At 47.7% G+C, this 27,677-nt stretch overlaps 2 protein-coding genes across 7 annotated transcripts in view; one reads left to right on the plus strand and one right to left on the minus strand.

The window, feature by feature from the left end:
* The first annotated feature begins 854 nt into the window (after window positions 1-854).
* On the plus strand, window positions 855-14,440 carry PRG4 (proteoglycan 4). 5 transcript variants are annotated; one of them, XM_058668949.1, is made up of 12 exons: window positions 855-1,011; window positions 3,103-3,225; window positions 4,308-4,427; window positions 6,403-6,552; window positions 7,108-7,227; window positions 8,462-10,669; window positions 11,222-11,299; window positions 11,918-12,054; window positions 12,834-12,990; window positions 13,090-13,302; window positions 13,681-13,806; window positions 14,245-14,440. In XM_058668949.1, the coding sequence occupies exons 1-12, from the start codon at window positions 870-872 to the stop codon at window positions 14,340-14,342; spliced, it is 3,672 nt and encodes a 1,223-aa protein (XP_058524932.1). In that variant the 5' UTR covers window positions 855-869; the 3' UTR covers window positions 14,343-14,440. The 5 variants fall into 5 exon arrangements, with proteins under 5 accessions (XP_058524932.1, XP_058524933.1, XP_058524936.1 ...); XM_058668950.1 differs by lacking the exon at window positions 7,108-7,227; XM_058668951.1 differs by lacking the exon at window positions 3,103-3,225 and having other exon boundaries at window positions 858-1,011.
* Window positions 14,395-27,677, minus strand: part of TPR (translocated promoter region, nuclear basket protein) — a 50,447-nt gene continuing 37,164 nt past the window's right edge. Inside the window, exons 40-51 of one of the 2 annotated variants that reach the window (XM_058668948.1) lie at window positions 27,029-27,229; window positions 26,293-26,424; window positions 26,043-26,133; window positions 22,609-22,790; window positions 21,458-21,526; window positions 21,280-21,368; window positions 19,891-19,997; window positions 18,424-18,519; window positions 18,168-18,324; window positions 16,597-16,715; window positions 15,020-15,115; window positions 14,395-14,587 (exon numbers count right to left, since the gene is read on the minus strand). In XM_058668948.1, the coding sequence (XP_058524931.1) occupies window positions 14,532-14,587; window positions 15,020-15,115; window positions 16,597-16,715; window positions 18,168-18,324; window positions 18,424-18,519; window positions 19,891-19,997; window positions 21,280-21,368; window positions 21,458-21,526; window positions 22,609-22,790; window positions 26,043-26,133; window positions 26,293-26,424; window positions 27,029-27,229 (1,395 nt within the window). In that variant the 3' untranslated portion in view covers window positions 14,395-14,531. Of the gene's footprint in view, window positions 14,588-15,019; window positions 15,116-16,596; window positions 16,716-18,167; window positions 18,325-18,423; window positions 18,520-19,890; window positions 19,998-21,279; window positions 21,372-21,457; window positions 21,527-22,608; window positions 22,791-26,042; window positions 26,134-26,292; window positions 26,425-27,028; window positions 27,230-27,677 lie in introns of both variants that reach the window. The other variant, XM_058668947.1, reaches the window with a different exon arrangement.

Below are 27,677 nucleotides of genomic sequence, written 5' to 3' on the forward strand. Positions count from 1 at the left end.
CGCTGCCACACCTAAGTGGACACAGGAGGTGATCCTGGCATTGGAACATCTCAAGGCTCCCGCCACTCAGGCGAGGCCTGCCCAGAACTGTCCACCAGCTCAGAACAATTTGTTCACTTCACTTAGAAATGTGTTTTGGCTAATAAATCTAAATTTATTTTGTAGTAGTCATTTTTTTCTTAATGGAAGTGTTTTCCAGATGTTGCCTAAGTCTAGTCAGCTGGGCCCTCTTCCAGTAAATGAGGAAAGCTTGATTTCATAGGTTGTCACTGTTGATTTTGTCTAACCTTTGGACTAATTGGTTAAACCAGAAGATCTGCACTAATATATAAGACTTCCAGGATATTGGAGAACTTCATCTCTTCTTTCGCAGGTAAGTGCCAATACTAGCCTGTTTTATGGAATTAAATGTATTTTTATGAAAGGTATTTGAAACACTTTTTAGGATAGTAGTTGGAGAGCTTTGAAAGGACTCAGATTTATACAATGTACCTGTTAAAACCCTACAAATTGGGGACTTACGGGAAAGTTGGGATGATGATTCTACTATGCTTGTTCAATTCTACTGAAGCCAGCTCATTTTTTCTCCCAGGATAAGACTGCACTGTAAGTACATGCTATACTTTGTATAGTTTTAAGATACGTCTGTTTTCTGTTTCAGAGACTTCTAAAGTTTCTGACATAATTGAAGGTGACTTGATGATTTTGTGTGTGTGTTTAAGATACAATCTAATGGTCAGGTATTTTCTATAGAGATAAAGCTCCATTGCTTTAGACTTGTTTCAGGAATGGGGTTTTTCAAAAGTTAAACTGCATTTTAAAAGTTACTGAGCTACCGTGTGTGCCACAAGCAGAAGGCAGTGGGGGAGATGGAAGAACAGCTGTGTGATGCCTTCCCTCTTGGTCGCAGGACGGGGCAGCATCTGGACACAGCCATGGAGTGGAGGCTGCTTCCCGCGGGCCTGCTGCTGTTCTGCTCGGCTGTCCTCATTCCTCAGGCCTCATCTAAAGGTACCTCAGTCCCCAGCACACTCACATCCTACAGCCACTGCTGATCATTGAGATCCCAAAAGAAACAGATCTCTAAAAATGCATATTTAACACATAGTACAACCTTTAAAGGATGTAAAACTTGCAGCGTATCTGAAAAGCACTAGCACGCTTGCCTGTTCCTGCTGTGTTGGTTCACATCTTTCCAGAAGTTCACAACTGTCACACAGGATAGTTTTAATGTCCATTATTTCTGTGATTCTCCCCAGAAGTTTAACCAGTACAGATACTAACCTGACAAGCCTGAGGGAGTTAGGCGGCATCACAAAATACCCGAAAACAGTGTTTCAACAGCATGCCATTTTTAAACATATATTGAGAAAGTAACACTTTGCATCTCATCAATTAATAAGTGACTTACCCTGGCACCATGCAGACACAGAGACCAGGTTATGCTGACCTGCAGAGCGCTCTGAACGGCTTTTTCCACCAGGACTGTTCACGCACACTCGGAGCTGTGCTGGCAGCAGTGCCGCTGTGTAGCGTGGTGCTGAGCTGCTCAAGGGCCTCGCGAGCCAGTCGGGCTTGGGTGGGCAGCGCAGGCATGCACCGAAGGACCACCCTGCAGACAAGCCCCTCAGCACAGCCTCCCTCTCATTCATGAGTGAAATTGCTTTTCCCCACTGGACGATTCCTGTAGCATGGCCAACACTCTCACCAGATCCGAGCGGGAGCGATAGCCTACATGAGTGTGGCTGCAGAACTGCTTAGGCAAGAAAGGTGGGAGTCACACTGAACAGGGAGTGCTGGGCTGTTCCCAGGGGCCAGCTGCGCTGCGACAGCCTGGCAGCGCAGGCTGCATTTCCGAACCCGCCTTTTCTTCCGTAGGACCGTGGGTTGCTTGACTCGTTTCAATAAATTTAGTGATGAAATGAAGAGCAAGGAACGTAAAACAGATTTCTACTCTCTGAAAGTAGACTCTTCCAGCATAGTGCTAAGCTTTTAGCTCAAACTTCTGCCAAGTGTGAAAGAAAAATCTTCCTGTGTTGTCGGCTTCTCTTGCTTCCTGGACCTCTTCTCATTCTTCCTTTATATATAATATATGTATTTATATACATACACTATATATGCATTTTGTATGTATCGTGCACATGTACATGTATGCAGAAAGTTCTGAAAGTTGTCCCTGTAATTGTCATTTTATTCATGTATTAAGACATTAACTTTCCCGGACTCTCTTTTTTTGAGATTTTTCCAGTGTGTGCCAACATCCCTCTATGGATTTAGGACATTGCACCTGCCAATTTCTATTCCAGAGACGGATTCCGTTGCATTCCTGTGGTTATCTCTGTTAGATTTTTTTAAGGTGCTATTTTTCAAGTGAATTTAAAAAAAATTGAGGGAAGTCATGCTTTGTTTACTTTTGGCCCAGAACTCTGAGGTTTATATTAGTGCCCAGGCACTATCTCAAAGGCTCTCTATTCACACCCACCAAGGAGCGGACACTTAGTACAGTCTGTGCTGGCAGAACCGGACTGCTTGCAGCTGCTTGGCAGAATTGGGAGGAAAACCTGGGCTTTCGAATATTATCTTGTAGTTCCAATCCTGGGTGGGCTGTTTTCTAAGGATGACCACATAAGTTATTATCCAACTAATGACACTCATTAAGCATGAAGAAAATCCTCACAAATTATCAGTAGGTATTAGTTGGCTAACAGCACATGTGTACTGGAGCTCACACGAGCTCTGTGCTTTAGAGCACATTAGTACCATATCCAGCCTCCCTGTCCCTGAACAGGGACTCCTGGGACATTTCCAAGCATCCTGGAGATGCTGGTGCTGGGATGATTCCTATTGGCCATGGGCAATCAGCAGTAAGAGCTCCAGGCACTTTGAGGCTGCCTTCCGGGGGACCAGGAATCTCCTCCTCTTTGTGCCTTTGTCTTCTCTAACTGTTGAAGAACAAGACCATGCAGAAATTGGGGCCTGAGCACCCCCTGGGACTTGTGCTAACTGCCACCCCCAACCCCGTTGTGTGGCATTATCCTCCTTAGGGTTCCCCTGCCTGCCCAGGGCTTGGGCCACGTTCACCCTAGTGTTGTATCATTTTAGATTTATCAAGCTGTGCAGGGAGATGTGGGGAAGGGTATTCTAGAGATGCCATCTGCAACTGTGATTATAACTGTCAACACTACACGGAGTGCTGCCCTGACTTCAAGAAAGTCTGCACGGTGGGTAAGTGCTGAGTGCTGGCACATCCTGAGCCCCGGCGCCGGCAATGCTGCTTTCCCACCTGTCTCACTTCCTTCGCTTGAGTGCCACTCCTCTCACTGCCTAAATGTCACTGTGCCCTGCACCTGAGGATGTGTCAAAGCCTGTGACCACTGCGGGAGGCATGGGGAGCCACTTGCACCAGGCCACTATGTCACTTGGGTCAAACGTGTTTTCAAGGCAAGATTACTGCCAGGACCCAGGAGTCATCAGGTAACCGGTAACGAGTAACTGTTACTAACAACCAGACACAGTGGCTTAGGGAGGGGCCTTTCAACAGCTGCAGCAGAACTGATTTGACTGTTCGATAGTAATGTGTTTGTAAGTTATCTGAGAAAGGTACTTGGAGGGGGAACGAGCAGTGTTTTTAATGAGATTCAGCTAAAATTCAAAGGATCTGAACTTCAGATTACAACTGGTCTCTTTCCTCAACGTATTCATGTTATTCACTCAGAACTGTTTCATCATGCTCAAATCCATGAAACTTGGATTTGACATTTTTAAAGTTGGATTTGCATTAGAACGTGCAGGGGAAGCTGGTAAATACACTGTGCCCTTTCTGTGTTGGACAGTCGGTAAGGCAAGCGTCCCTATCTTAAGCCAAGGCCTTTGTGTGATGGTCAGGGTTTGGATGGGCTCTCACCCAGTCTGTCGCAGTGGAGACTGCCACACTCAAAGTGACTGTCCGTCCTGGACACTCCCCCAGGCATGCTGAGCCAGGCCTTGGCAACATTCAGCTGCTGCAAATGCACTCCATGGCTGCCGTGTGAGGGGGAGTTTCCGTCTCGGGTAGCAATGGGGTAGCAATGGAATCTCTTGGAGCCTCCGTGAGCTGGGAGAGTTGGCCCAAGCCTCTATATTTCTTTCTTGACTTGGGCTGTCGCCAATTTGGAACATCATCCATTTGGCTGCTGAATGATGTACTTCAAACTCCAAATCAAAGACTTTGAATGCTGGTCAGAACAAGGGGAGAAAGGCTACAAATACACAGAACCAAATTCATCACCACTAACCCTCTACGTTCTGTTCTGTTCTGCTCTGGGCAGAGCTCTCCTGTAAGGGCCGCTGCTTCGAGTCCTTTGCCAGAGGCAGGGAGTGTGACTGTGATGCCCAGTGTAAGACGTACGGCAAATGCTGCTCCGACTACGAGGAATTCTGCCAAGAAGGTAAGCTGGCCCCAGCAGGTGTGCACACTTACCTCACCCATCAGTGTCACATCAGTCTAATAGGCGGGCTATCTGTCACCTTGAATTTACTACCACATAAGCCGCTATTAACACTAGAAGATGGCCTGAAGACGAGAAGTGGCTGGCTCAGCCAGGCTCCAGGCGTGCAGGAGGTGGCTGCTGAGTAACAGGCCTGGCCCAAGCACAATGCTATTTCTTCAGCTGTGGTTCAGGCTCAGGTTAAGTCAACTAGAACTTGTTAAAAAGCATGCTGCTTCCCGTGTGTGTAGTCTGTTCCATGGCGCCCATTCCAATGTCTGTGCCTGACAGAATCCGTAAGATGGGGAAGACCCACCTGAGACTCCTCTTCCTTGGTGTTAGTCCTAAAGGGGGCCCAGAGGCTATCACAGAATTCACCAGAGGCTGCAAAAAAAGATTTGAACGGTACATTTAGTGAATGAATTGCTTTCCTTTAGCACAAGCTTGTTCTTAACCCCTGCTTGGTTAAAATGAAGAGACGTATAGAGGTGACAGTGAAAACAGGCATTGCTTGCATAATCACCCTAGTGTTCGTTTCAAACAAGCCACACCTCCTGCTGCTTTGGTCAGCAGAGTGTAACTGCTTAGCGTTTTCACTGGAAAGCATTCTAAAACCAACGGAGACAGCACCCTCGCCTTCAGGAACTGTGGGCTCAGCGCTCCTGCACCTCTCCCCAGGCACCCATCACTCACAACCCCACAGCTGTCTTGACTGTGAGACCAAAAGCTAAGCCTGTGCTGGGGCAGAGAATGGGTGGGTGGGGAGGGAGGAAGGTTCCAGAAAGCATCAGGTTAGATGACCTTAGCTCTAGGTGGGGTTTCACTGCGAGGGTCTCAACTCAAAGCAGAGGAGCCACCCGCGGTATCTGCACAGCATTTCACACTGCAGCGAGCAAACCTGCTCCAGGCCTGCCCGAGCTCCTGCTTGCTGGCCTGGGTGTCTCTGCAGAGCACACCTGTCCAGCAAGCCCGGCAGTCCATGTGCTTGCAACAAGAGGACTGGGCCCAGAGGCAGCTCTTCACCTGGCGCCTGCTGGTGTAGGGTGGAGCTGCTGCTCACGGTGGGGGAAGGCACTCCTGTGAGGTGGGAGGAGGGGAAGGGCAGCTCCAGCTCGCACTGCGTGGGGAGATACCCTAGAGAACTGGGCAGCAAGCAAGAACAATGACCTTCCCTCCGAGCTCCCCCACTCAGGAGCCCCCATCCTTTCCTTCTGGTTTCCATTGCTCAACTATCCAAAGGGGCCCGTGGCTTCTCTTCCAGAAAGGAGAAAGGCCGGGGGAAGGCGAACAGGAAGATTCATGCCAAACCGACAGTCGCTTCCCTGTGGGAGGGGCAAAAGCATAACATGAAGGTGGGAGATCTTCACCAGGAAAAACACCGCTCGTAGGACTTTGTCATTAAGAACAAATGAAAGGTCAACAGACATCCAACATGAGACTTGAATGAACATGCAAATTGGAAAACTGTAATTATTTCCTCTTCCCAAGAGCACGGCTGGCCTGTTACTCACAAAAAGGCAGGTGCCTTTTTGATTATGCAACGGTGGCATGGCTTATGTTCATAGAATCAAGTATTTTCCAGGTAGGCCAACACTTTTACAAGTCATGTTGCCAAAACATCTATTTGCAGGTGAGAAGGGACGCTCAGGAGGTTAGCCTACCTGCCCAAGTCACAAGGTAGCCACTTACAGGCCTAGGACTGGGGTCCAGGGCTTTCGCTGCTGAGCCCTTGCTGTGCCATCATCTGTACACCTCGAAGGCTGGTACTGTGTGTTGGCACTTGCCCAGAAGTGACTGGTTTAATCACTAGCGTCAGCTAGGTCCTGCCTGCCCTGGATTTCACCAGCATCTCCTCAGATGCATTCATGCTTTACACAGTGAAAGTTACTGATGAGTCTAAACAAGATGTTAACTCGCCTGTCTTGCTTGGCCTCAGTGCACAATCCCACATCACCACCAACTTCCAAGCCGGCACCTCTGCCTCCAGGAGCACCTCAAAGCATCAAATCAACAACTAAACGCTCACCCAAATCACCAAACAAGAAGAAGACTAAGAAAGTTATAGAATCAGAGGAAATAACAGAAGGTAGGAAGATGACAGATGTCACAAAAGAGTTTTCTTAGGTATAACAGCCTGCAGGCAGACTGCTTACATCAAGCTGTTCTCACAGAACAGGGGCCTCTTGCAGATCGCAAAAGGCCCAGCGCACTTTTGTTTGCTCACGTTAAGCCTCAAAGTTGAAGCCAGAGGCTGCATGTTCATGTAACCGTATCTCTTCCTGATTTACCAAACCCAGCATGACTTTGGGTTAACAAGCAGAAGGAACAAATCTTACTATAGTAAGAATGTATTACTCATTATTATTTACAAAATAATCAGATTCCGTGAGATATTCTGGAGATACAGGAAAGCCAAGAGAAAATGATAAAGCTGCTGTTGACTTATGATTAAGTGCACGTGCCTTGGCTTTAACTATTTAAAAGGTCAATTGATCGTATTACTGATAGATTAAAAGCAGAACCTACTGACATTTGCAGCTCAGACAACATCTCTGTTTGGACTGGCGGGTTTTTTTTTTTTTTTTTTTTTTTTGGTTTTCAATCACAATTGGTGTGATCAACCTTTTTATTTGATTTATAGAACATTCTGTTTCTGAAAATCAAGAGTCCTCCTCCTCCTCCTCTTCCTCTTCAACTATTCGGAAAGTCAAGTCTTCCAAAAACTCAGCTGCTAATAGAGAATTACAGAAGAAACCCAAAGGTTTGAGCATTGATAAAGATCACAGACTATATCAATGCCATATTACAACAGTGTGTGTTGGCAGAATGACCTAGGGGTACTCTGATAAGGGCGGGGAGGTAAATGACTACATGCATTGTGTTAGAAAAGCATCAAATTAGGTACTTCCACTGGACATCAGCTCCCCCTCCAGGAAGTCACCCTGGGAAGCCGTGCTTAAGAGCGGCTGTGGAGGCTCCAGATGAGGTTTTACGCTGTTCTGTCATTCCTGTCTCCTGATGCCAGCTGACTTCCTTCACCTAACTCAACCTTCCTGTGTCTCCAGCCCCATCCCAGCTTCCTTCATTTCACACCACACCCAACTGCAAGTGTGCCATAAATACCGATCCATTGACTTCTTGTAAGCCCCAGTGGACAAGCACTGTAATGCTCTAGTTTGATGCTCTAGTTCCTATACCACCTTCACTATTTGGCCATATTTGGCCAATTCCCTTCCAGTGGACAAGGTACTTGGGAGCAGGTTCTTGCTTCCTGGAATAGATCTCTTTGTTCTATGCTTTATTATTCCCCGGCATTCTAAAATATATTCTCTTGCGGACGCTCTAGATTTCCATGATTTCCTCTGAGCTCTGCAACCAGCTGAAGCCTAGGATGATTAGCCTAGCCAAGCATGATACATGTTTGCCCCGTGGAATTCATCTCCATGTAGTACTGCTGGGCTCTAGTTCACCAATGGGAAATTCCATTCAACTCTCGTTGCCATGGCATCCCTATCACTTCCCTGTATCCCCTGGAGCTGGCAGACAGACGAGCAGCCAACAACCCTGTGTGGGTGAACAGGGCTCAGCAGCCTTGGGGTGGACTCTGGGGTCACCAGTGCAGTCGGAACTCTGATTCCAGCAGGAAGGGACACTTCTAGGCAAGGAGGAATGAGAGGAAGCAAGAAAGGTGAACAGACAGACCTGTGTCATTGGTCATGTTGGTCATTTCACAGTTGCCATTGGCTTCCATGTACTGACTGTATAGTTCCATTTGGGCTTTTTCATCCCTTTTCTCATTTACTCCCTAAAACAGCCCAATAAGACAGGTTGAGAATTTACCATTTTTTTTTTTACAGCAAATTAACAACATATTGGGGGTAGCAACTTGCCTAGAAACACACTAGTCAATAATACAGATGTGATCTTGTGTCTCCATTCAAGGAAAAAAAAACAATAACTATTCAAACTAACAAGATGTTGATGATTTTCTCTAGTGAAAGACAACAAGAAAAAAAGAACTCCTAAAGAGGAACCTAGTTCAAAGCCACCAGCAGCAGACGACACTGGAAGTGGACTGGACAGTGGTGACCCTAAGCCCACCCCAACGCCTGATGTCTCCACCACAGCACGTAGTAAGGTTACCTCACCTCCCAAAGCTACAACGGTAAAGCCAGCAAATCCTAAACCGAGTTCTCCACCTCATCCTGACAAATCCAAAGAGAAACCTCCCAAAACCAATAAGGAGACTACAGCTGAAACTAAGACTACTGAAACAAACAAACAGATGTCCACCAGTGCAAAAGAGAAGACAACCTCAGTTAAAGAGACACGGACCGCAGACAAAACACCTGCTAAAGATTCTACACCCGCACCGAAACCTCCTGCTAAGCCTACCCCCAAAGCAGAAACTACAACGAAAGGCCCTGTTCTCACGACCCCTAAAGAACCTGGGGCCACCCCCCCCAAGGAAGCTGCTCCTACTACTGCTAAGCAGGCAGCCCCTACTACCCCTAAGGGGGCAGCCCCCACCACACCCAAGGAGCCTGCCCCCACCACGACCAAGGAGCCTGCCCCCACCACGACCAAGGAGCCTGCCCCCACCACGACCAAGGAGACTGCTCCCACCACGACCAAGGAGCCTGCCCCCACCACGACCAAGGAGCCTGCTCCCACCACACCCAAGGAGCCTGCCCCCACCACGACCAAGGAGCCTGCCCCCACCACGACCAAGGAGCCTGCCCCCACCACGACCAAGGAGACTGCTCCCACCACGACCAAGGAGTCTGCCCCCACCACACCCAAGGAGCCTGCCCCCACCACGACCAAGGAGCCTGCTCCCACCACACCCAAGGAGCCTGCTCCCACCACACCCAAGGAGCCCGCCCCCACCACACCCAAGGAGCCCGCCCCCACCACACCCAAGGAGCCCGCCCCCACCACACCCAAGGAGCCCGCCCCCACCACACCCAAGGAGCCCGCTCCCACCACACCCAAGGAGCCCGCCCCCACCACACCCAAGGAGCCCGCCCCCACCACACCCAAGGAGCCCGCTCCCACCACACCCAAGGAGCCCGCTCCCACCACACCCAAGGAGCCCGCCCCTACCATACCCAAGGAGCCCGCTCCCACCACACCCAAGGAGCCTGCCCCTACCATACCCAAGGAGCCTGCTCCCACCACAACCAAGGAGCCTGCCCCCACCACACCCAAGGAGCCCGCTCCCACCACAACCAAGGAGCCCGCTCCCACCACAACCAAGGAGCCTGCCCCCACCACGACCAAGGAGTCTGCTCCCACCACGACCAAGGAGCCTGCCCCCACCACGACCAAGGAGCCCGCTCCCACCACGACCAAGGAGCCCGCTCCCACCACGACCAAGGAACCTGCTCCCAACTCCCCCAAGGAGCCTGCCCCAGACTCCCCCAAGGAGCCTGCCCCCGACTCCCCCAAGGAGCCTGCCCCCGACTCCCCCAAGCAGCCTGCCCCCGACTCCCCCAAGGAGCCTGCCCCCGACTCCCCCAAGCAGCCTGCCCCCGACTCCCCCAAGGAGCCTGCCCCCGACTCCCCCAAGGAGCCTGCCCCCGACTCCCCTAAGGCGCCTGCTCCGGACTCCCCCAAGGCGCCTGCTCCAAGTACTTCTCAGACACCTGCTGCAACTACCACCATGCAGCCTCCTACTCAATCAAATGCTGAACCTTCTACTCCGAAGGCAACTACTTCTGTACCTAAAATAACCACTGCAACCAAAATGACAACTACTACTGAAGAGTCTACAAACAAACCTGAAGAATCACCAGACGCAGATACTGACACCAAAGCAACTGATGCCAAACCTCCAAAACCAACTAAAGCACCGAAAAAGCCTACTTCCCCCCAAAAGCCAACCAAAGCCCCCAAGAAGCCTATCTCCACCAGAAAGCCAAACGCATCAAAAGTGAAGAAACCGAAGACTACTCCAACCCCCTCAAAGACAACCACACCATCCTCTTCAGAACTGAACCCTACCACTGTGGCAGGCGCCCTGCTCCAAACCACCACCAAGCCCACTTCCACCCAGAAAGTAGATGTCGCTGAAGCAAACCCTGGAGAAAAGCCTTTTGTGATCCCCGGGCCCCCTGGGCTCATCCCCCTAGTCATCCCAGGTGGCGGGTACCTGGTGCGGGAACCCAGTGAACGCATCATCACCAGTCCCATGCTTTCAGGTAATCATTTGGTACCTGCACTTTTAAACTTGATCATGTCCTTAATATCACTTGGCAGACATATTACCTGACCCCTCACCTCATTAACCCATGGAGTCACACAGCTTCCCTGCAGGAAAGCAAGAGAAAGGATAATCATGTTTACCTAGTCTTCAGAAAACGGAGCACTTACTGAGGGTTAGAAATTCAGTATAGTGGCATTACACAGAATGTTGCTAATTTTACCTGGTAGCCTAGCCTTAAAGCATTATTGCGAAGCAAAAATTTGGATTCTTCCTTTTCCAAACCAAAGGGTACTCAGATTGACACACATCTGCTCAAACACCAATTCCAAAGTCTAATTTACATGAAGAATGAGGTAAGCTGGTCCATTCCAATTCATAACTTATTTCATGTAGTACATTTTAAGACATTATTATGAAATGTAAGAATCTTAAATTGCACCCTTCAAAAACTTCTGTAAGAAATGGAGCCCTGTATAGGATTTGAAAAGAACGTAACATTCCTGTTATTCTGTTCTGGGTCAATTCTTGTTTTGTTAACTTGTCCTAGATGAGACCAATTTGTGCAATGGTAAGCCGGTAGACGGACTGACTACACTGCGCAACGGGACGCTGGTTGCATTCCGAGGTGAGCTGGGTGCATAACGTGTGCTCTTACTGTCCTTTGGCCCAGGTGTGTGTAAGAGTGCTGGTCAGTGGGACGAACTCACTCTATTCATGAGAACCTGAGAACAACAGTTACAACAATGAACAAAATAAGACATTAAAATACCAAATAACTATAACCTCAGAATCTTCCTCACTGCTCAAGTTTTCATCAGTCAGGATGATACTGAGGCTTGTGTCCCTTGCTCTCTATACCTTGGGAACATCTCCTTGGAGATGGAGCTTGCTCCTCAGGAGAGCAACATGACAGCAGCCATTTCAGGTGGCTTCCCTCCTGGGCTCAGCCAGTTGATTCACCTGTAAAAGAAACCAATCATACTTACACAGTAGTGGCTAGAAAGCTTCACGACTCTTTGATCTTAAGCTGAGGTTTAGTAAACGATTCTTAATACATGAGGCAAGGGGCTCATTTCAGCTTAAGCCTGACTTAACAGTACTCTCTCAGAAATGCTTGAATATGGCCTTTGGTGTGCCTACATTTCTTGTCATACAGTGCGTGTCTTGCTCTGTGGTAACATTAAACAGGTTGTTTGGGGACGTTTTCATATCTGGCTTGCAGGCTGACAGATCTTTCTCTTAGGTCATTATTTCTGGATGCTGAACCCATTTCAACCACCATCCCCGCCTCGCAGAATCACTGACGTCTGGGGCATACCATCCCCTATCGACACAGTTTTTACCAGATGCAACTGTGAGGGAAAAACTTTCTTCTTTAAGGTAACCAAAATGTTCTGAGGGCAGCAAGTAGTAATGACACCATTTATTATGCTAACACAAGGTCACCCAAATCTTGGGGTTGATTCTGTGGCATAGTGGGTAGAATTGTTGCTTGCCTGGCCCAGAGCGATGGCTCGATGGTTAAATCCTCACCTTGTAAGCACTGGTATCCCATATGGGCACTGGTTTATGTCCTGGCTGCTCCACTTCCCATCTAGCTCCCTGCTTGTGACCTGAGAAAACAGCAAAGTATTGGGGCCCTGCTCCTGTATGGGAAACCTGGAAGAACCTCCTGGCTCTGGATTGGCTCAGCTCTGGCCATTGTGGCCATTTGGGGAGTCAGCCAGCAAATGGAACATCTTTCTATATCCCCTCTCTGTAAATCTGCCTTTTAAAAATGAAAACAAAAAAACCCTTGCAGCTTCTAATGCTGGTATCTCATCACCCCCTGTGGGCACTGGTTAGAGGCCAGGCTGCTCCCATCTGACCAGCTCTCTGCAGATGAAGATCCAGGCTTATGGCTCTGGCCTGGCGCTACCTTGCCACTTCCCCCGTCTAGGGAGTGGACCAGCGGGTGGAAATCCTCAATCCCTTTCTCTTCTCTAACTCTGCCTCTCTCAAGCAAGGTTTTAAAATAATCACCCAAATCTGCATCTCAGAAGTCTCCGTTTTAACAATTTGATATCAATGATTAATTCAAGCCTCTATGTCAATGCTTTCTCCTTATCTACAACCCATTTCCCTAAAACTATTGACGTGATTTTGTTTTAACATATCAGGATTCTCAGTACTGGCGATTCACCAATGATGTAAGAGACGTAGGGTATCCCAAACCAATCGCAAAAGGATTTGGAGGACTAACTGGGAAAATCGTGGCAGCTCTTTCAATAGCTAAATACAAGAACAGGCCTGAATCTGTATATTTCTTCAAGAGAGGTATATGTTATATAACTTAACAATTACAAAACTTTTTAAGATTTTCTATCTAAAGGGATTGAAATTCATTTTCATATTTTGTTTTCTAATACTTAACAGGTGGCAACATCCAGCAGTATACTTACAAGCAGGAACCTGTCAGGAAGTGCCCTGGACGGTCCCCTATAAATTACTCCGTGTACGGGGAAACGGCACAGGTCAGGCGTCGGCGCTTTGAGCGTGCCCTGGGACCGCAAATGCAAACCATCAGAATCCAGTACTCACCTGTCAGAGTCCAGTACCCGCCTGTCAGAGTCTCTTACCAAGACAAAGGTAACATCAGAGTTAAAAAAAAGTCTCACACGTTTACTTATCAAATGCTCCAATGATTTAAGCTTTATGATGCAACACACATCAGTGTCTTAGTGAGAAACCAAAGATCAGTTCCTCCTTTTTTTGAAGGGGGAAGGGGAGAATGGGTCAAGAAACCAGTTTATTTGTGTTTATTTACCTAGTACCTCTTACCAGGTACACTGCATACAAATATGTTACTCTCCTAACTAAGGGATTAGTGCAAAGTTGTGGTTAACAGGAACTAAGCAAGTCACTGTAGAACAGCTCCACCAAGTCCATGCGATGCGCTCAGTACCCAGGTTTGCCTGCCTCTTTCCAAGAAAATCTGCCACCCTTGACTGAAAATGTCCTTTTCAGGCTTCCTGCATAATGAAGTGAAAGTAAGCACCATATGGAGCGGACTCCCAGGCCTGGTCACCTCAGCCATCTCACTGCCCAATGCCAGGAAGCCCGACGGCTATGACTACTATGCCTTCTCCAAGGGTGAGTTAGCCAGCCGGGATCTCCCACACGGAGAATGTGAGCGGGAAGTTACATCTGGAAGGACAGCTTCTCTTTCAGCTGCTCTAACATTCTTCATGTCCATCACCCAGGCATCCAGCAGGTGCCTTATTTGTCAGAGCTATGCTTACTTGCAATGCTACACAGCTCTCAGAAATCTTAAACTATTCTGGATATCTATCCAAGCCTAGGAAATCTTATTTTGCCTACGATTCCATAATATAAATTACATCAAATGTACTTTTTCAAAAAGATAAAATCCAAGACCCAACCCTAATTTCTGTTGGAAGATCACTCTGTCAGTAAGCAGTAAGATATTTCTGATAGTAAAATGATGAACACTAACTATAATAATCAGCCCCAAATTTCTGGGTTCAAGTGGCTTTTTCTTTAATTAAAAATAATTTCTCTTTTATTCAGATCAATACTATAACATCGATGTGCCTACCAGAACAGCAAGAGCAATTACTACTCGTTCCGGGCAGACGCTGTCCAAGATCTGGTACAACTGCCCGTAGACGGAGGACGAAGGAAGAGCCAACTATTTAAAATGAAGAAGAGAATGACACATTTTGACACTGAAATACATTTTATTAATAAAGCATGTTGAGACAAGCATACTAATTTAAATATAAACATGTTCTTCGACTTGACAATTATTACACTGAACAAATTCGATGATCTTATTCACAGAGTTTACACACCATTTAATTAATATTTCCTCTATTGAGTCCTCCTCTTCCTCCCATTGCATGGCTCAAACCTACGCAAAAACAAAAAGCAAATGAAGTTGAGAGCATTCTTTCGAAAAAATTTATTTATTTCTATCAAGAAAATTCCTTGCGAGGTGAAGTATCTTGGCAGTAGATATAAAGCTGTTAAGATATGCCACATCTTTGATAGAAATCATAACGATTAGATCATTAACAGTTACAGTAGAAAATTACAACTCAGATTTTCCAATTCTTACTGTGGATTTAAGGAAGAGCCAATAAACAGCAAGCATAAGCACGTATTTGTTACACACCCACTGTGCACCGATACGCCGAGAGGCTTGCTACCCAGTGGGTGCACATTCAACATAGAATTGTCCAATCAACCCTTGCAACATTAAAGAAGAGCTGGTAAGCCTAAGGATTAGAAAGTGGATTTTAGTATCACCACCCCACACTCTATCAGTGTATCAGGGCATTACCTCTTTGTCTGTTAAACTGACGTCCACGCACACCTTGTCTTAGTGTTGTCTGAAGTCTCACCCTTCGGAAAGGCTTTGGTTGACTGCTGCTGGTGTCTAAGAACAACATCACACATCAGGAAAGCATTAATTGACAAGGCCAAACATTTGCATGGGTAAAATGCAGATACGCCATTTTGCTTCCAGTATTTAAGCTTTTTCTTTCTAAGCAAGTGCTATTTCAAATTGAAATAGATCCCCCTGACCTGACCAATTCTTATGACCTTATTATCTCTACCATCTTATCCAAGCCACAGTCTTCTCCATCTTGATCACGGCAACAGCCTCTGCACTAGCTGATACTGTGGATCTCTTAGAGCCAGCATGGCAATGCCCTGCTGGAAAGCCTCCAACAGTCCTCACACCCTAAAGTCCTGCCTTCTGCTGCCACCCCCATCAGAACTCTGGCTACTCCGCTCCTGCCACCCTGCGGCCTCACAGACGCCAACTGCTGTTTCCTCACAACACCAGCCTCCAGTAACTGCAGTTTAAACCCTGTCCCTTTTCATGTCTATATACTTAATGCCACTTTAAAGAGTGAGTGAAAGGGACACTCCAGATGCTGGCTCACTCCTCAGATGGTAACCACCATCAGCCTGACATTTCATCACGTCTTTGCACAGGTGCCCACGCACCTGGGCTGTCTGCTGTTGCTCCCCAAGCACGTTAGCAGGGAGTGCTGGGCAATCTAGGTGGTGCTCATTTGGGATCCTGGTGTTTGCAGGCTGTGACACAACACTGGCCCCTAATATTGCCTACTCTAAGTGATGCTTTAGATGGAACTGCATTCACACAGCAAATATTTGCTAGCCAAATGACTGCTTAGACTGGAAGGTATGTTTTATATTTTCAAAAAAAAAAAAAAAAAAAAAAAAAAAAAAGCCACTTAAAGGCATTATAATTCCAACAACCTGTTTATCTTCTCATGTGAGCTCGAACAAGACAGAACGCCTGAGCGAAGGTAATTCTCACAGACATCAGACCACAACACCAATCTGCCATGTGACCGTGGCGAACCCTCCTGTGCCCGAGTCTTCAAGCGCACAGAAACATACATGACAACTTTTTTCTCAAAGAAAGCTTAAAAACTGGGAAAAAGTCAAACTCTGAAACTACTTCCATCAGATTTCAAACATTTTTATGCAGCAGTGTGCCCCACCTTTCAGCCCTCCACACATCTCGTGTGGGACCCTGATCTGTAGAACACGCAAGCCGGAAGCTATTCTGGTTCAGACAAGAGCATGGTCCATGTCCGCCCTCCTGCACCTCCAGCACCCCTAGGGGCCTGGCAACGCCACCAACCACCTACTGCCAAGGCCCTGTCCAGAAGACACAGGGGGAAGCTATTCTGGGATGGAAGCATGCGGTCCACATTTCTGACTGCCCGGATCAATAGAATACTGATTCAAGTAAAAAGCAAGTTTCCTTTAATAATAAAGTAGACTTCTCGTAACACATTTTAAAATCCAGAGAACAAACTACTGATCTGTCAGAGAGCAGCGTCTCGTGGGTGTGCCGTGGCCCACGTGGGACCTTACCTGCGGAGGAGCTGGAGGGAGGCTCCTGGCTGGTGGAGGGCAGATCCGACTCCTCGGAGGCCTGCACAGACTCTTCTTCTTGCTGGCTGTCAATTTCCAGGCCGGCTTCTGAACTAATACTAAAAAAGGAAAATAAACGATTAGAAAATACAAAGCTGATTCTAAAAAGTCTCTTCCATTGCTCTCAAACTTTTTTCTGCATGGTTATTACTTGTACGATGCAGGCTGTGTGGCACAGTGGTTAAACACCACGTGGAGCTCGTACCACATACTGAAGGGTCCGGGCTCCACAGCTTCCTGCTTTGCCGGCACACCCCGGGGGCAGCGGGTGAGGGGCTCTGCACCAACGTGGGAGACTCAGAACTCCCTGGCTCCGGGCTTTGGTTCAGTCCTGGTCACTGAGAACATTTAGGGAGGGCAGCAGTGGCTGGGACACCAATTTCTATCTTCAAGATAGAATGTAACAAATAAAAACTTAAAAAAAAAAATTAGAACTATTCCAGCTCCCCTCTAACTAAAAAATGCATCTTCTGGTAGTTCTCTCACTTGGACATGTTTCAGTTTAGCTGCTATTTTTTCTGGTTACCTTTTCCTTCTTATCAAGGATGTTCACATTCACTCACAGGGAACACATTATACATAAATCCCCCATGAAATTTCAGACCTGCAGGGTCCTGGCTATTCCCAAGCCTTGAGGCAACCAGCGGCTGCCACTCCCTCCTCCCTGCTGCCCAGAGGCCAGTGAGAAGGGCAGTCTGTCTGCTCACTCTTTTCATCATTATCAGTAACCACCAGCTGAGAGGTACAGGGCAGTGTCTGTGTGGGACTGGAGTCAATGCCAAGTTCAGCTTGAGCTAATAACTAGCAAAATAGCCTAGAGCTCCCAGCTGGGTGTTACCATCTGTGTAATAATGGAGAATCCATTGCAAGAATCTCGTGTGGGTCAGAAATAAGTGACCTGCACACACGGTCTAGAACGGCAGTGAGCAGTCTCACCAAGGTTTATAACCCATCACACAATAAGCAACAACAGACCCACATTTCTCTGATGTGTCAGAGTTGCCTTATTATCCCTGGCCCTCTACCTAGAAGTGTGGGTCCTAGTCCTGGCTGTACCCCTGGCCACGTGGCAGCTCACTGCTTCGCGTTCACTTGTGGCCGCTGGAACACCTGTGTGAAGCAGTGCTTCCTGTGTCAGCCTAATGTCCCGTGTGAGGGCCACTTCAGAGCCAGCCATGCACCCCTGGTTTTCACAGCAGGGCTCCTTTTTTGGTAGAAAATCCAAGGAGTCAAGTCAACAGAGGGGTATCAGTACCTTTAAAATGCTTTGTTTCAGTGAATGTTATGTCATTTTCAGAGACATAATAGTTCTAAGGACTGCCTTTAATAATGATCACAAAGTTCTAAAATATGTCAGTTTATTCAAGGTAGTATTTAAAAACTTATGGTTTACCTTATTTTCTTAGTAGGATGCTAATGAAAATAAAGCTCAACTATTTCTTGGCTCAAAGGAAACAAATACATTAGGCCTGACAAACCTATAGAAAGCAAATACAAAAGTAAACTCTCACCCTTCAGACTCTGCCTCCACAAACACTTCATCTCCATCATCCCCCGCAGCAGCGTCATTTGTGGTGGATAAAGCGCCAGTGGATGTGGTCACCATGGGAACGGACTGCGAGGCGTGCTCGGAGGCATCCGACGTGGCACTTTCAGTAAACACAGTCACTGCAGGAGAGAAGCAGCTTTCACTCACGGCTCATCAAACTCTCAGCCAGAAGCTTCTTCATGGAATGTGAGCTCTGCTCACGTGCCTTGGATACCCACCAGGGGCGGCCACTTGCAGAGGAGTAGTGGGAACGCTCCGGCCACCTGACTCCTCTTCGTGAGCCAGGAAGAGGGGGGTCTCATACATCCCCAGACCTGAACATAATACTGAATATTAATGAGCAGTTAAAGAACATAAAGCTGCCAAAATGCCAAGTAATTAGAAACATTGAGTAGAGATACACAACTTTGTTAAAACCTATTATTTCTGTCAAATAGTGTAATTTAAACATACTCTTTAAGCTTTCTAACAACAGTAACACTATTCTTTTCTGGAGATTTATTTTTATTGGAAAGTCAGATAAACAGAGAGGAAGACAGACAGAGAACATCTCCCATCCGTTGATTCACTCCCCAAGCAGTTGCAACAGAACTGAGCCAATCCAAAGTCAGGAGCCAGGAGCCTCTTCCTGGTCTCCCACGCGGGTGCAGGGTCCCAAGGCTTATGGGCTGTCGTTTACTGCTTTCCCAGGCCACAAGCAGGGAGCTAGATGGGAAGTGGGGCCACTGGGATTAGAACCAGTGCCCATATGGGATCCCGGCATGTTCAAGGCAAGGACTTTAGCTGCTAGGCCACAGCACCAGGCCCAAGGTTGTACTCTTAAGAATGCTCTTAATAGTTCATACATGCAAATCCGACTGAGTAACTAACAACAAAGCAGGCACTATCTGACCATCTATCTCTCGCCCACAATACAAGACACTATTATCCCCCTTTTGCTAATGACACTGCAATGAGAACAAGGTAACTTCACCCAAGATCACAAGCTTAGACAACTGTACCACCTCAAGTCTAAGAAATTATCCTAATGTCCAAAGTCACATGATATTCTCAATTTATACAAAACCAACTCACAATTTCATATAATAGAGGCCTGCTGTGTTAGAAACTAACATCACTGATAACCAGGGGAGGACTGTAACATACATTTATTGAGGCAGATAAATCTTTCCATTTTACAATATAAACCATAAGCATGTATGTGCAAATATGTGTACACACAAACACACCCCATGTGCACGACCAACTCATATGACCTTAGCAGTGCAGAAAAAAAGGAGCTACACTGACTACAAGCAGCATTGTTTTAGTCCACATTCTTTAAAATGAATGTCAAGGGAAATAATTCTACTGGTTTTACAACTTGAAATAGGAATGTTACAAATATCAAACTAGGGGCTGCACTTCTGCCCACGTGAAAGCAGTTCGTAGTGCCCATGTGAAAGCAGCTCGTAGCACCCACGTGTACTTTCTGGCGCAATACACACTCCTGCTTGCATGTCTGACACTAAACCCGAAGCGGGAAGGGACAAAGTGCAAATTACGCTCTCAGAAATGACAAGAACTGTGTTCAGAAAGTGCCCGACAGTAGCAAGCACAGCCTAGCACAGGGGTCGTGTAACTCGGTTGCAGCAGGTTCGCGCTAAGCACAGGGAGTGCAGGAACTACTTCTTCAAGCCACCCACCTCCTTGAGAAGCGAGCTGGCCAAGATCGGAGTGACTAGAACTGGTCTGTGGCATATCTTCAGGTGGCCCAAACCGGAACCGGGGAACACCAGCAACCTGGGGGGAACTGCATGGGCAGAAACGTAAGACAAAACTGACACTCACCCTGCTTAAATCTCAACATCGCAAACAATGCAGGAAGAAGAGGAGCCAACAAGGGGTGTGCTGTGCTATCAGCCATCAATGAAGTCAGCTATGATTTACAGCAGAATTTCTCAATCCCCTGGGACCATGCCTCATATTTCTTGACTTTTCTAGACAAACCCCCCGAGAATGACACTCCCCAACTACTGGAGTGAACTGCCTCTTCATCTGAACTAAGAAAGCCTACTGTCTCCGTCCCCACCCCCACTTCCAAGTGCCTAGGTTGTAGTCCGCTGCCCTCAAGTGTGGCCTTCACATCACCACCCACTGTCGGCAATGATCACCAACAACCATATTTTAAATTCTCAATTTATGAGGTAGGAATTCCTGCATCGCTCAATCCCAGCTTAGGAATGAGGCAGTCAAGACGCAGATGCTGAGGGGCGTGCTACTCCTGGGAAACGCGGAGCTCACAGCCGCCAGGGCATAGACTCTAGGAAACACGCTCAGCGGCTGCCAGGCTGCCCTGACATTCATTTTTTTTTTTTTAAAGATTTTATTATTATTGTGAAGTCAGATATACAGAGAGGAGGAGAGACAGAGAGGAAGATCTTCCATCCGATGATTCACTCCCCAAGTGAGCCGCAACGGCCGGTGCGCACCGATCCGAAGCCGGGAACCTGGAACCTCTTCCGGGTCTCCCACACGGGTGCAGTGTCCCAATGCATTGGGCCATCCTCAACTGCTTTCCCAGGCCACAAGCAGGGAGCTGGATGGGAAGTGGAGCCGCCGGGATTAGAACCGGCGCCCATATGGGATCCCGGGGCGTTCAAGGCAAGGACTTTAGCCGCTAGGCCACGCAGCCGGGCCCGACATTCACATTTTTTAAAAGTAAAAATTAACCTTTTGCAATTTTGACTTTATACCTGTTGGTCTAAGTATATGTCCAGAAAATTAAAAACCAAAACCTAGAAATATTAAAATGTGCAATGTGACACTTCAGTGGTTCAAACAATCCGATGATCAGGTCAGGATAACAGGTGTAGCCGTCACTTCAAAACATTCAGCACTGCTTTGTGTTGCGAACACTCAAACTCCTCTTCCTCGCTATCTCTGAATAGACTTCCCTAACATGATATCCTTAGCCCTCACACATCAGCAGCGTACCACAGTAGGGCAGAGGAGTCAACAAATAGAGCAATCAATCAAACGGTACAGAAGCAAACAGCAAAGGAGCAGAATGACACAGTGTGCCGCTAACTTACTGGATGGCCTCCGCAAACCCGTCAGTGCGATGTGGCACCACGAGAGTTGGAGTACTTGGGACTGTTCTGTCTTCGTCATCGAAGAAGTGCTGCTGCTGAAGAGAGCAGGGGCCAGGAATGTTGAGCAAGCACGCGACCCACACGAGGGCAGCTGGGCAGGTGCAGCGCCTCCACTCACCGTGCCGCCTATCCCTGGAGTCAGCTGAAGCCCGCGCCCGACAGACTGCCGCCGTGCCATCTGAACTCTCTGTGTGCCAGGAAAGGAATCAGGGTATCAGCCGATACAGCTTACCTGCTCGTGACCAAAGTAACTGAAGTTTCAGCAGACAGGTGGCCATCTGGACATCTTCTCAAGAAAAACTGCTACTAAAATCAGTGGCCAATTTTCTAATTATTTGTATTGTCACATTAACAGAAAACATCTCACGACCTAGATAAACTATTCACTGACACTTAGATAAAAGCCAATGTGTTTGTTACTGATACGTGAAGGGATTCGTGTCCTGTCCCCTCCCTGAACCGCGCACGTGTACTTGTGAGTCTGATGTACTTCAGCAAACAGCGTTCTGGTCATTTCCTAAAGTGCCCGGATTACATAAACCTGCGTTAATAACTTGTGTTAAATACCTTTACTTGAAAGAAGGGCAAACACACTTTCCTGTGACTCGCCATACCACCGAGCGATGAGTCAACAGAGGCGGTGGCCAGGGGTTCTGTGCAGTCCTCATGGGCCCAAGCCCTTTGGCCAGCACTGCCTGCCGCCTCCCACGCTGTGCACCAGCCACAGTGGGAACTGGAGCGGAGGCAGGATTTGCTTGGGCCCAGGAACTCCAACATGGAATGCCAGGCATCTCGAGGGGTACGTACCTCAACTCCTGTGCCAAAGGCCTGCCTCTCTTCATTAACTTTACAAGTGGAAATAATCTGTGATTAAGCGAATGAGTTCATTAAATAGAAATTTATTTTTTAAAATGTTGATTCTTAGAGCTCAAGTTGTCAAAGCAAGCAGTGAGCTGCAAACAGTATTTTACCTGAAGAAGTAGCAACTGTAACTTTACTTGCTCTGACATAAACATCTCAATCTGTATACAACTTTCAGTAAACCGCCCTTACAGCACACTCAACTTACATGTACTAAGTAACCACCATGTTTTAAGGCAGAAAGCAGAAATTAGCTTTAGTTCAACAAGTAAAAAAAAAAAACACAGTTCATCTCGTTCTTAAAAAAAAAAAAAGCCAGGATAATCTTGAAGAGGGACAAAAAGCCAGGACTTTTCCTTAAAGCTCATTTTCGAGGGCGACCAGCGTCCAGTCCTTGTGGTTGAGTACCTGCACTGGTGGGCCAAGCTCCTGTGGCGGCGCATGAATGGTCAGCCGAGGGGGTAGCGGGTGCGGTGGGCGCCTTGGGGACTGGGGCGCTCGAGGGGCTTGTCTTTCAGATGCTGACGACGGCTGCTGGTCTCTGGAAATCTCCTGGGACAAAGACTCCGCCGGCCCCGTGCTTCCATCACCTATGGGAGACGAGCAGCTCATTCCTGAACTATCAAAGTAACCGCACAATAAACTATAGGCAATGCTCCCTTCCCACTGTCCCGGCCAGCAGCAGCTGAGCAGGGAACTGAGCAGCTCTGGACTTGGCGGGCCACAGGCCTACCAGGATCAGTGTGGGGCCCTGGTTTGAGTTAATACAGAGCAAAAGCAACTTAGGCTTTGCAGATTTCACAAACTGGAACATTACTCTGTGACCAACACTGTGGAAATGCGGGTTTCGACATAAAGGTCAGCCCACTGGGTCATTCCTGTAAACAACCCAGCAGAGGGGGAGCAGACCGAGCAAGCACTTTGATGAAGAAGCACCATATTCTGTTTTCCTTAAATTCCAAAGTTTGTCCTGCATGACAGAAGGCTGAATTAGGGGTAGCACAGACTGCAGTGCTCTGTGAGTGTGGGGTGCAGGAAGAGACCCCCCTCGGCTCTAACACGAGGCTTCAGGGCAGCCATGATTGTGCTCCGGGTCCCGAACCTGGGCTTCAGCTTGTTCACACAGGTATCCCGTACACACCACCTCCACTCACTAACTCAGCCACTATGCTGACGTGCTGATCATCAAGCCAGGATGGAGGGAAGGGGAGAGGGAGAACAAGTCTCCTGCAAGCATCCTGGTGTCGGGGAGCAACGGCCAAGAACGTTAGCCCTCACAGGAGTCTATACTTCAGTGACAACGCCTAGAGATGAAAAGGAAACTTCTCTGCATTCCAATCTTGTATTCCACAGAAACGCTGAGTCGACAAAATGTTTATAAAGCTTGAATCATACTCAATGATCAATTTCTCTCCTCACTTGTCTTAAAAAAGAAAACTATTCATTATCATATGGCCTAATATTTGCTAGCTTTTCCCTTAAGAAATTTAAAAGTGGGGCCCGGCAACGTGGCCTAGCAGCTAAAGTCCTCGCCTTGAAAACCCCGGGATCCCATATGGGCGCCGGTTCTGGTCCCGGCAGCTCCACTTCCCATCCAGCTCCCTGCTTGTGGCCTGGGAAAGCAGTTGAGGACGGCCCAATGCATTGGGACCCTGCACCCGCGTGGGAGACCTGGAAGAGGTTCCAGGTTCCCGGCATCGGATCAGCGCAGCACTGGTCGTTGCGGCTCACTTGGGGAGTGAAACATCGGATGGATGATCTTCCTGTCTCTCCTCCTCTCTGCATATCTGACTTTGTAATAAAAATAAATAAATCTTAAAAAAATTTTTTTAAAAGTGGAAAGGGATGTGCCCTTATTACGTGCATTCAAAGCAGCACATCTTTCCTTTCAAATACTCGGACTTCTAAGAAACTCGATGGTTTTGTTAGTTTAATACGCAGTCTCACTGCTAAATTTGGTTCAGCATCATTACCTGCAAAACCAACGCTGTTGCATGAGGTGATGGTAATTCTTTCATTTCAAGGTTTTTTTTTTTTTTTAAATTTCAAAGCTAGATTTACAGAAAGGAGAAACAGAGGGAAAAGTCCTCCACCCAAGTCCATGGTTCTTCCTCCGCAGAGCTTCGGCCGCAATGGGCACAGCTGTACTTATGTAGGGCCAGGAGCCTCTTCCAGGTATCCCACGTGGGTGCAGGGTCCCAAGGCCTTGGGCCGTCCTCGACTGCTTTCCCAGGCCACAAGCAGGGAGCTGCATGGGAAGTGGAGCTGCTCGGCTTTCCCAGGCCACAGGCAGGAGCTGGACGGGAAGTGGGGCTGCTCGGCTTTCCCAGGCCACAGGCAGGAGCTGGTGGGAAGTGGGGCTGTCAGGACACCAGTGCAGGTGGAGGATTAGCTCGATGAGCCAGCATGCTGCCCTGATTGTAACTCTTTCAACTACATTTTAGAGTCCAGTGCTGAGCACAGAGGTGAGAGGCCAGCCTTCCAGGAGCCCTCGTCTGAGCACTGGCGTGAGCTCTGACACAGGTCTCTGCCATCCAGGAAAGACCCGAGGGGAAATCCGGGCTCACGGCCTGGGCCTGACTTGGCCACAGCGAAAGTCAGAAACCGGAGGATCTCACTCTTTCTCTCCTTCTAACACCATCTTTCAAATAACTAAGCATTAAAAAACAAACAAACAAAAAAACCATATAGGACACATTTTAAAACAATAAAAGTAATTTTCTCTAATTTCCATAGCCATTTAATGCCCACCGTTCAGTTGACCTCTAGGACTTAACTTTTTTCAAAGATTTTAATAACAGCAATACTGTGTTTACCAAGTTGTTCTTCTCCCACTGGAAAAACTAGGCAACACTGGACAGCTGCAGCATCCACGAGTCTGGGAATGCAGCTTGCTCAGACTGATCTCTTGTGGCTGTGAGCCGTTATTTCCATTAGAAGTCAGAGATTCAACGTCATATGGCATTTACAGTAGTTTAGAGATTTGAGGGCTGGTGTGGTGGCTCAGCAGGCTAATCTTCCACATGTAAGTGCTGGTATCCCACATGGGTACTGGTTCATGTCCTGGCTACTCCATTTTTAGTCCAGCTCCCTGACTGTGGCCTGGAAAGCAGTGGAGGATGGCCCAAGTCCTTGGGCCCCTGCACCCATGCAGGAAACCTGCAGGAGGCTCCTACTTGCTTCCTGATCAGCTCAGTTCTGGCTGCTGTGGCCACTGAAGGAATGAACCAGTATTTCTCTCTCGATACCTCCTTTTCCAATGAAAATGAATAAACCTTTAAAAATTCATAATTTCAAATGATAGTACCTAAGAGCCACAAATATAGATTTCCTTGAGGGCATAATGGTGACAAAATGAGACAAGAGTCAGTGCTTTGTCAATTTACTGAATGTTTTAAAATTTCTAAAATGTTTATTTATTGAGAAGTAAAGAGAGACACAGAGAGACAGATCCCATCTAATTGCTGGTTCCCTTCCTACTGCCTGCCCAGCCGAGTCTGTGCTAGGACAGAGCCCGGAGCCCAGACCGAAGCCCAGCCCGGAGCCCCTAGCCCAGCCTGGAGCCCAGCCCAGAGGCCAGCCTTGGAGTCCAGCCCTGAAGCCCAGACTAGAACCCAGCCCTGGAGTCCAGCCGAGTCTGCGCTCTGACAGAGTGAGGAGCCCGGAGCCCAGCCCCAGAGCCTAGCCCTGGAGTCCTCACCGCCACCTCCAGTGCAGCTCCAATCTGAAGCAGAACCAGGACTCAGACACAAGTACTTCCGGCTGTGGGAAACCGAAAGGCGTCCTTGGGACCACCCTCCTCAACACCCACCCAAGATGCTCTAAAGAAGAACAAGTCTCACCGCCATTTTGCGAATCGGCAGCTCTCTGGTTACTCTCTCCTCCACCCATACTTTCTTCTGTTTCCGTGCCTGGATCGGTCCCCTCACCACCCTAAGAATAAAACATGACTTCAGCTTCAATCATTCGTGGAAGTACTGGTGAAGAAATACCCAATAGTAACCAAAGTAAACCATGAAGCCAAGCTTCAAAGCCGCACAAGCTCTGGAACCGTGACGAGTCCCCGCATCCTGGGAGAGCTGTGGTCGTTACCTCGGCCTCGTCGGCTTCATAGCCGTCGTTACCATCTGCACTGCCAGTGCCCTCGTTACTGTCTTCACCCTCGTCTCCCATCCCCGTGTCATCCTCGTCTTCATCATCATCTTCTTCGTCTTCTTCATAATCCTGGTAGAGAAATCCGCAAGGGTAAATGAAGATACTGCATGTGGCCCGCGTGTCTGTACGTCGTCACCTGGGCCAGGACACAGGTTTGTCCAGAGCGCTGCGTGTGAGCAACCAGGGGCAAGCATCGTCTCTGGGCTGCCCACCAGACAGCCCAACACCACCACTTGGGAACGCGAGATCATCCAGGATCCCAAGGAGTTCATTTTATCTCACCTTAAAACAGGTGAGCTGGGAGAGAACAATGAACTTATTATACATCACCAGCAATTTTTTAAAAGTTTCTTTATTAAAGTCTCAAGCTGTCAATTTAAGGTTACATTTCAAAATAAAGCACAAAATTTCATCTAAAATGTATTTCATTCAATTATGTATGCTATAAAGTATTTCAGAAATGGACTACAGACCTCTAAGAGGTAAAGAAAAATCCATTTTTTAAAAGTCTCCACAGTGCTGACAAATTCCCAGCCATCTCAAAAGGAGACTGTGGTACTCCCGAGCCACTCAGGCTGTAAGGCAAGAAATACGGCGTACTGAATCAGGATTTAGGATTCAACGCAGAAGTGCAAGGATTTGCACACTTTCATTTCAAACCACGTTTATTTACCTCATGCTCCCCGTCACTTTCATCCTCTTCCTCCTCTTCATCATCACTGTCAATCACAATGACATCATCCCCTTTGCCCTGGCCATCCTGGGACGAAGCCGTTGTCTGCTGGTCGGACTGCAGGGGCCCCAGGGCCATCTGCAGAGACTGTGAGGTCTCTTCACTGTCCTCCACAGGCGTGTAATCTCCCTGGGTGACTCCCTTTAAAATTAGATGGTCAAAGCAAAGGCTAAGAATGGCCTAGCAGTGTTCTAAAAACTGAAATCAAATGGTAAAGATGACAAGCCTTTCTGTTTCTTCACTGTCTTCCTACAAAAGAATATTTTCTAAATCTTACTGGGTAATAATGAGAAAAATACATATATACAATCTTATGACAGATATAAAGCAATTCTCTGCATATTCTATTTCTCTAAATTCGTCTTATTACATATTGTTTTTATTTTTAATGTCTTAAAATTTTTAAGACTTGGGCCAAACGTGGGAGCCTAGTGGCTAAAGTCCTTACCTTGAACGCACCGGGATCCCATATGGGCGCCGGCTCTATCCCAGCGGCCCCACTTCTCATCCAGCTCCCTGCTCGTGGCCTAGGAAAGAAGTCGAGGACGGCACAAAGCCTTGGGCCCTTGCACCTGTGTGGGAGACCCGG

Source organism: Ochotona princeps, chromosome 10 (assembly GCF_030435755.1).
Source record: "Ochotona princeps isolate mOchPri1 chromosome 10, mOchPri1.hap1, whole genome shotgun sequence".
Taxonomy (NCBI): Eukaryota; Metazoa; Chordata; class Mammalia; order Lagomorpha; family Ochotonidae; genus Ochotona; species Ochotona princeps.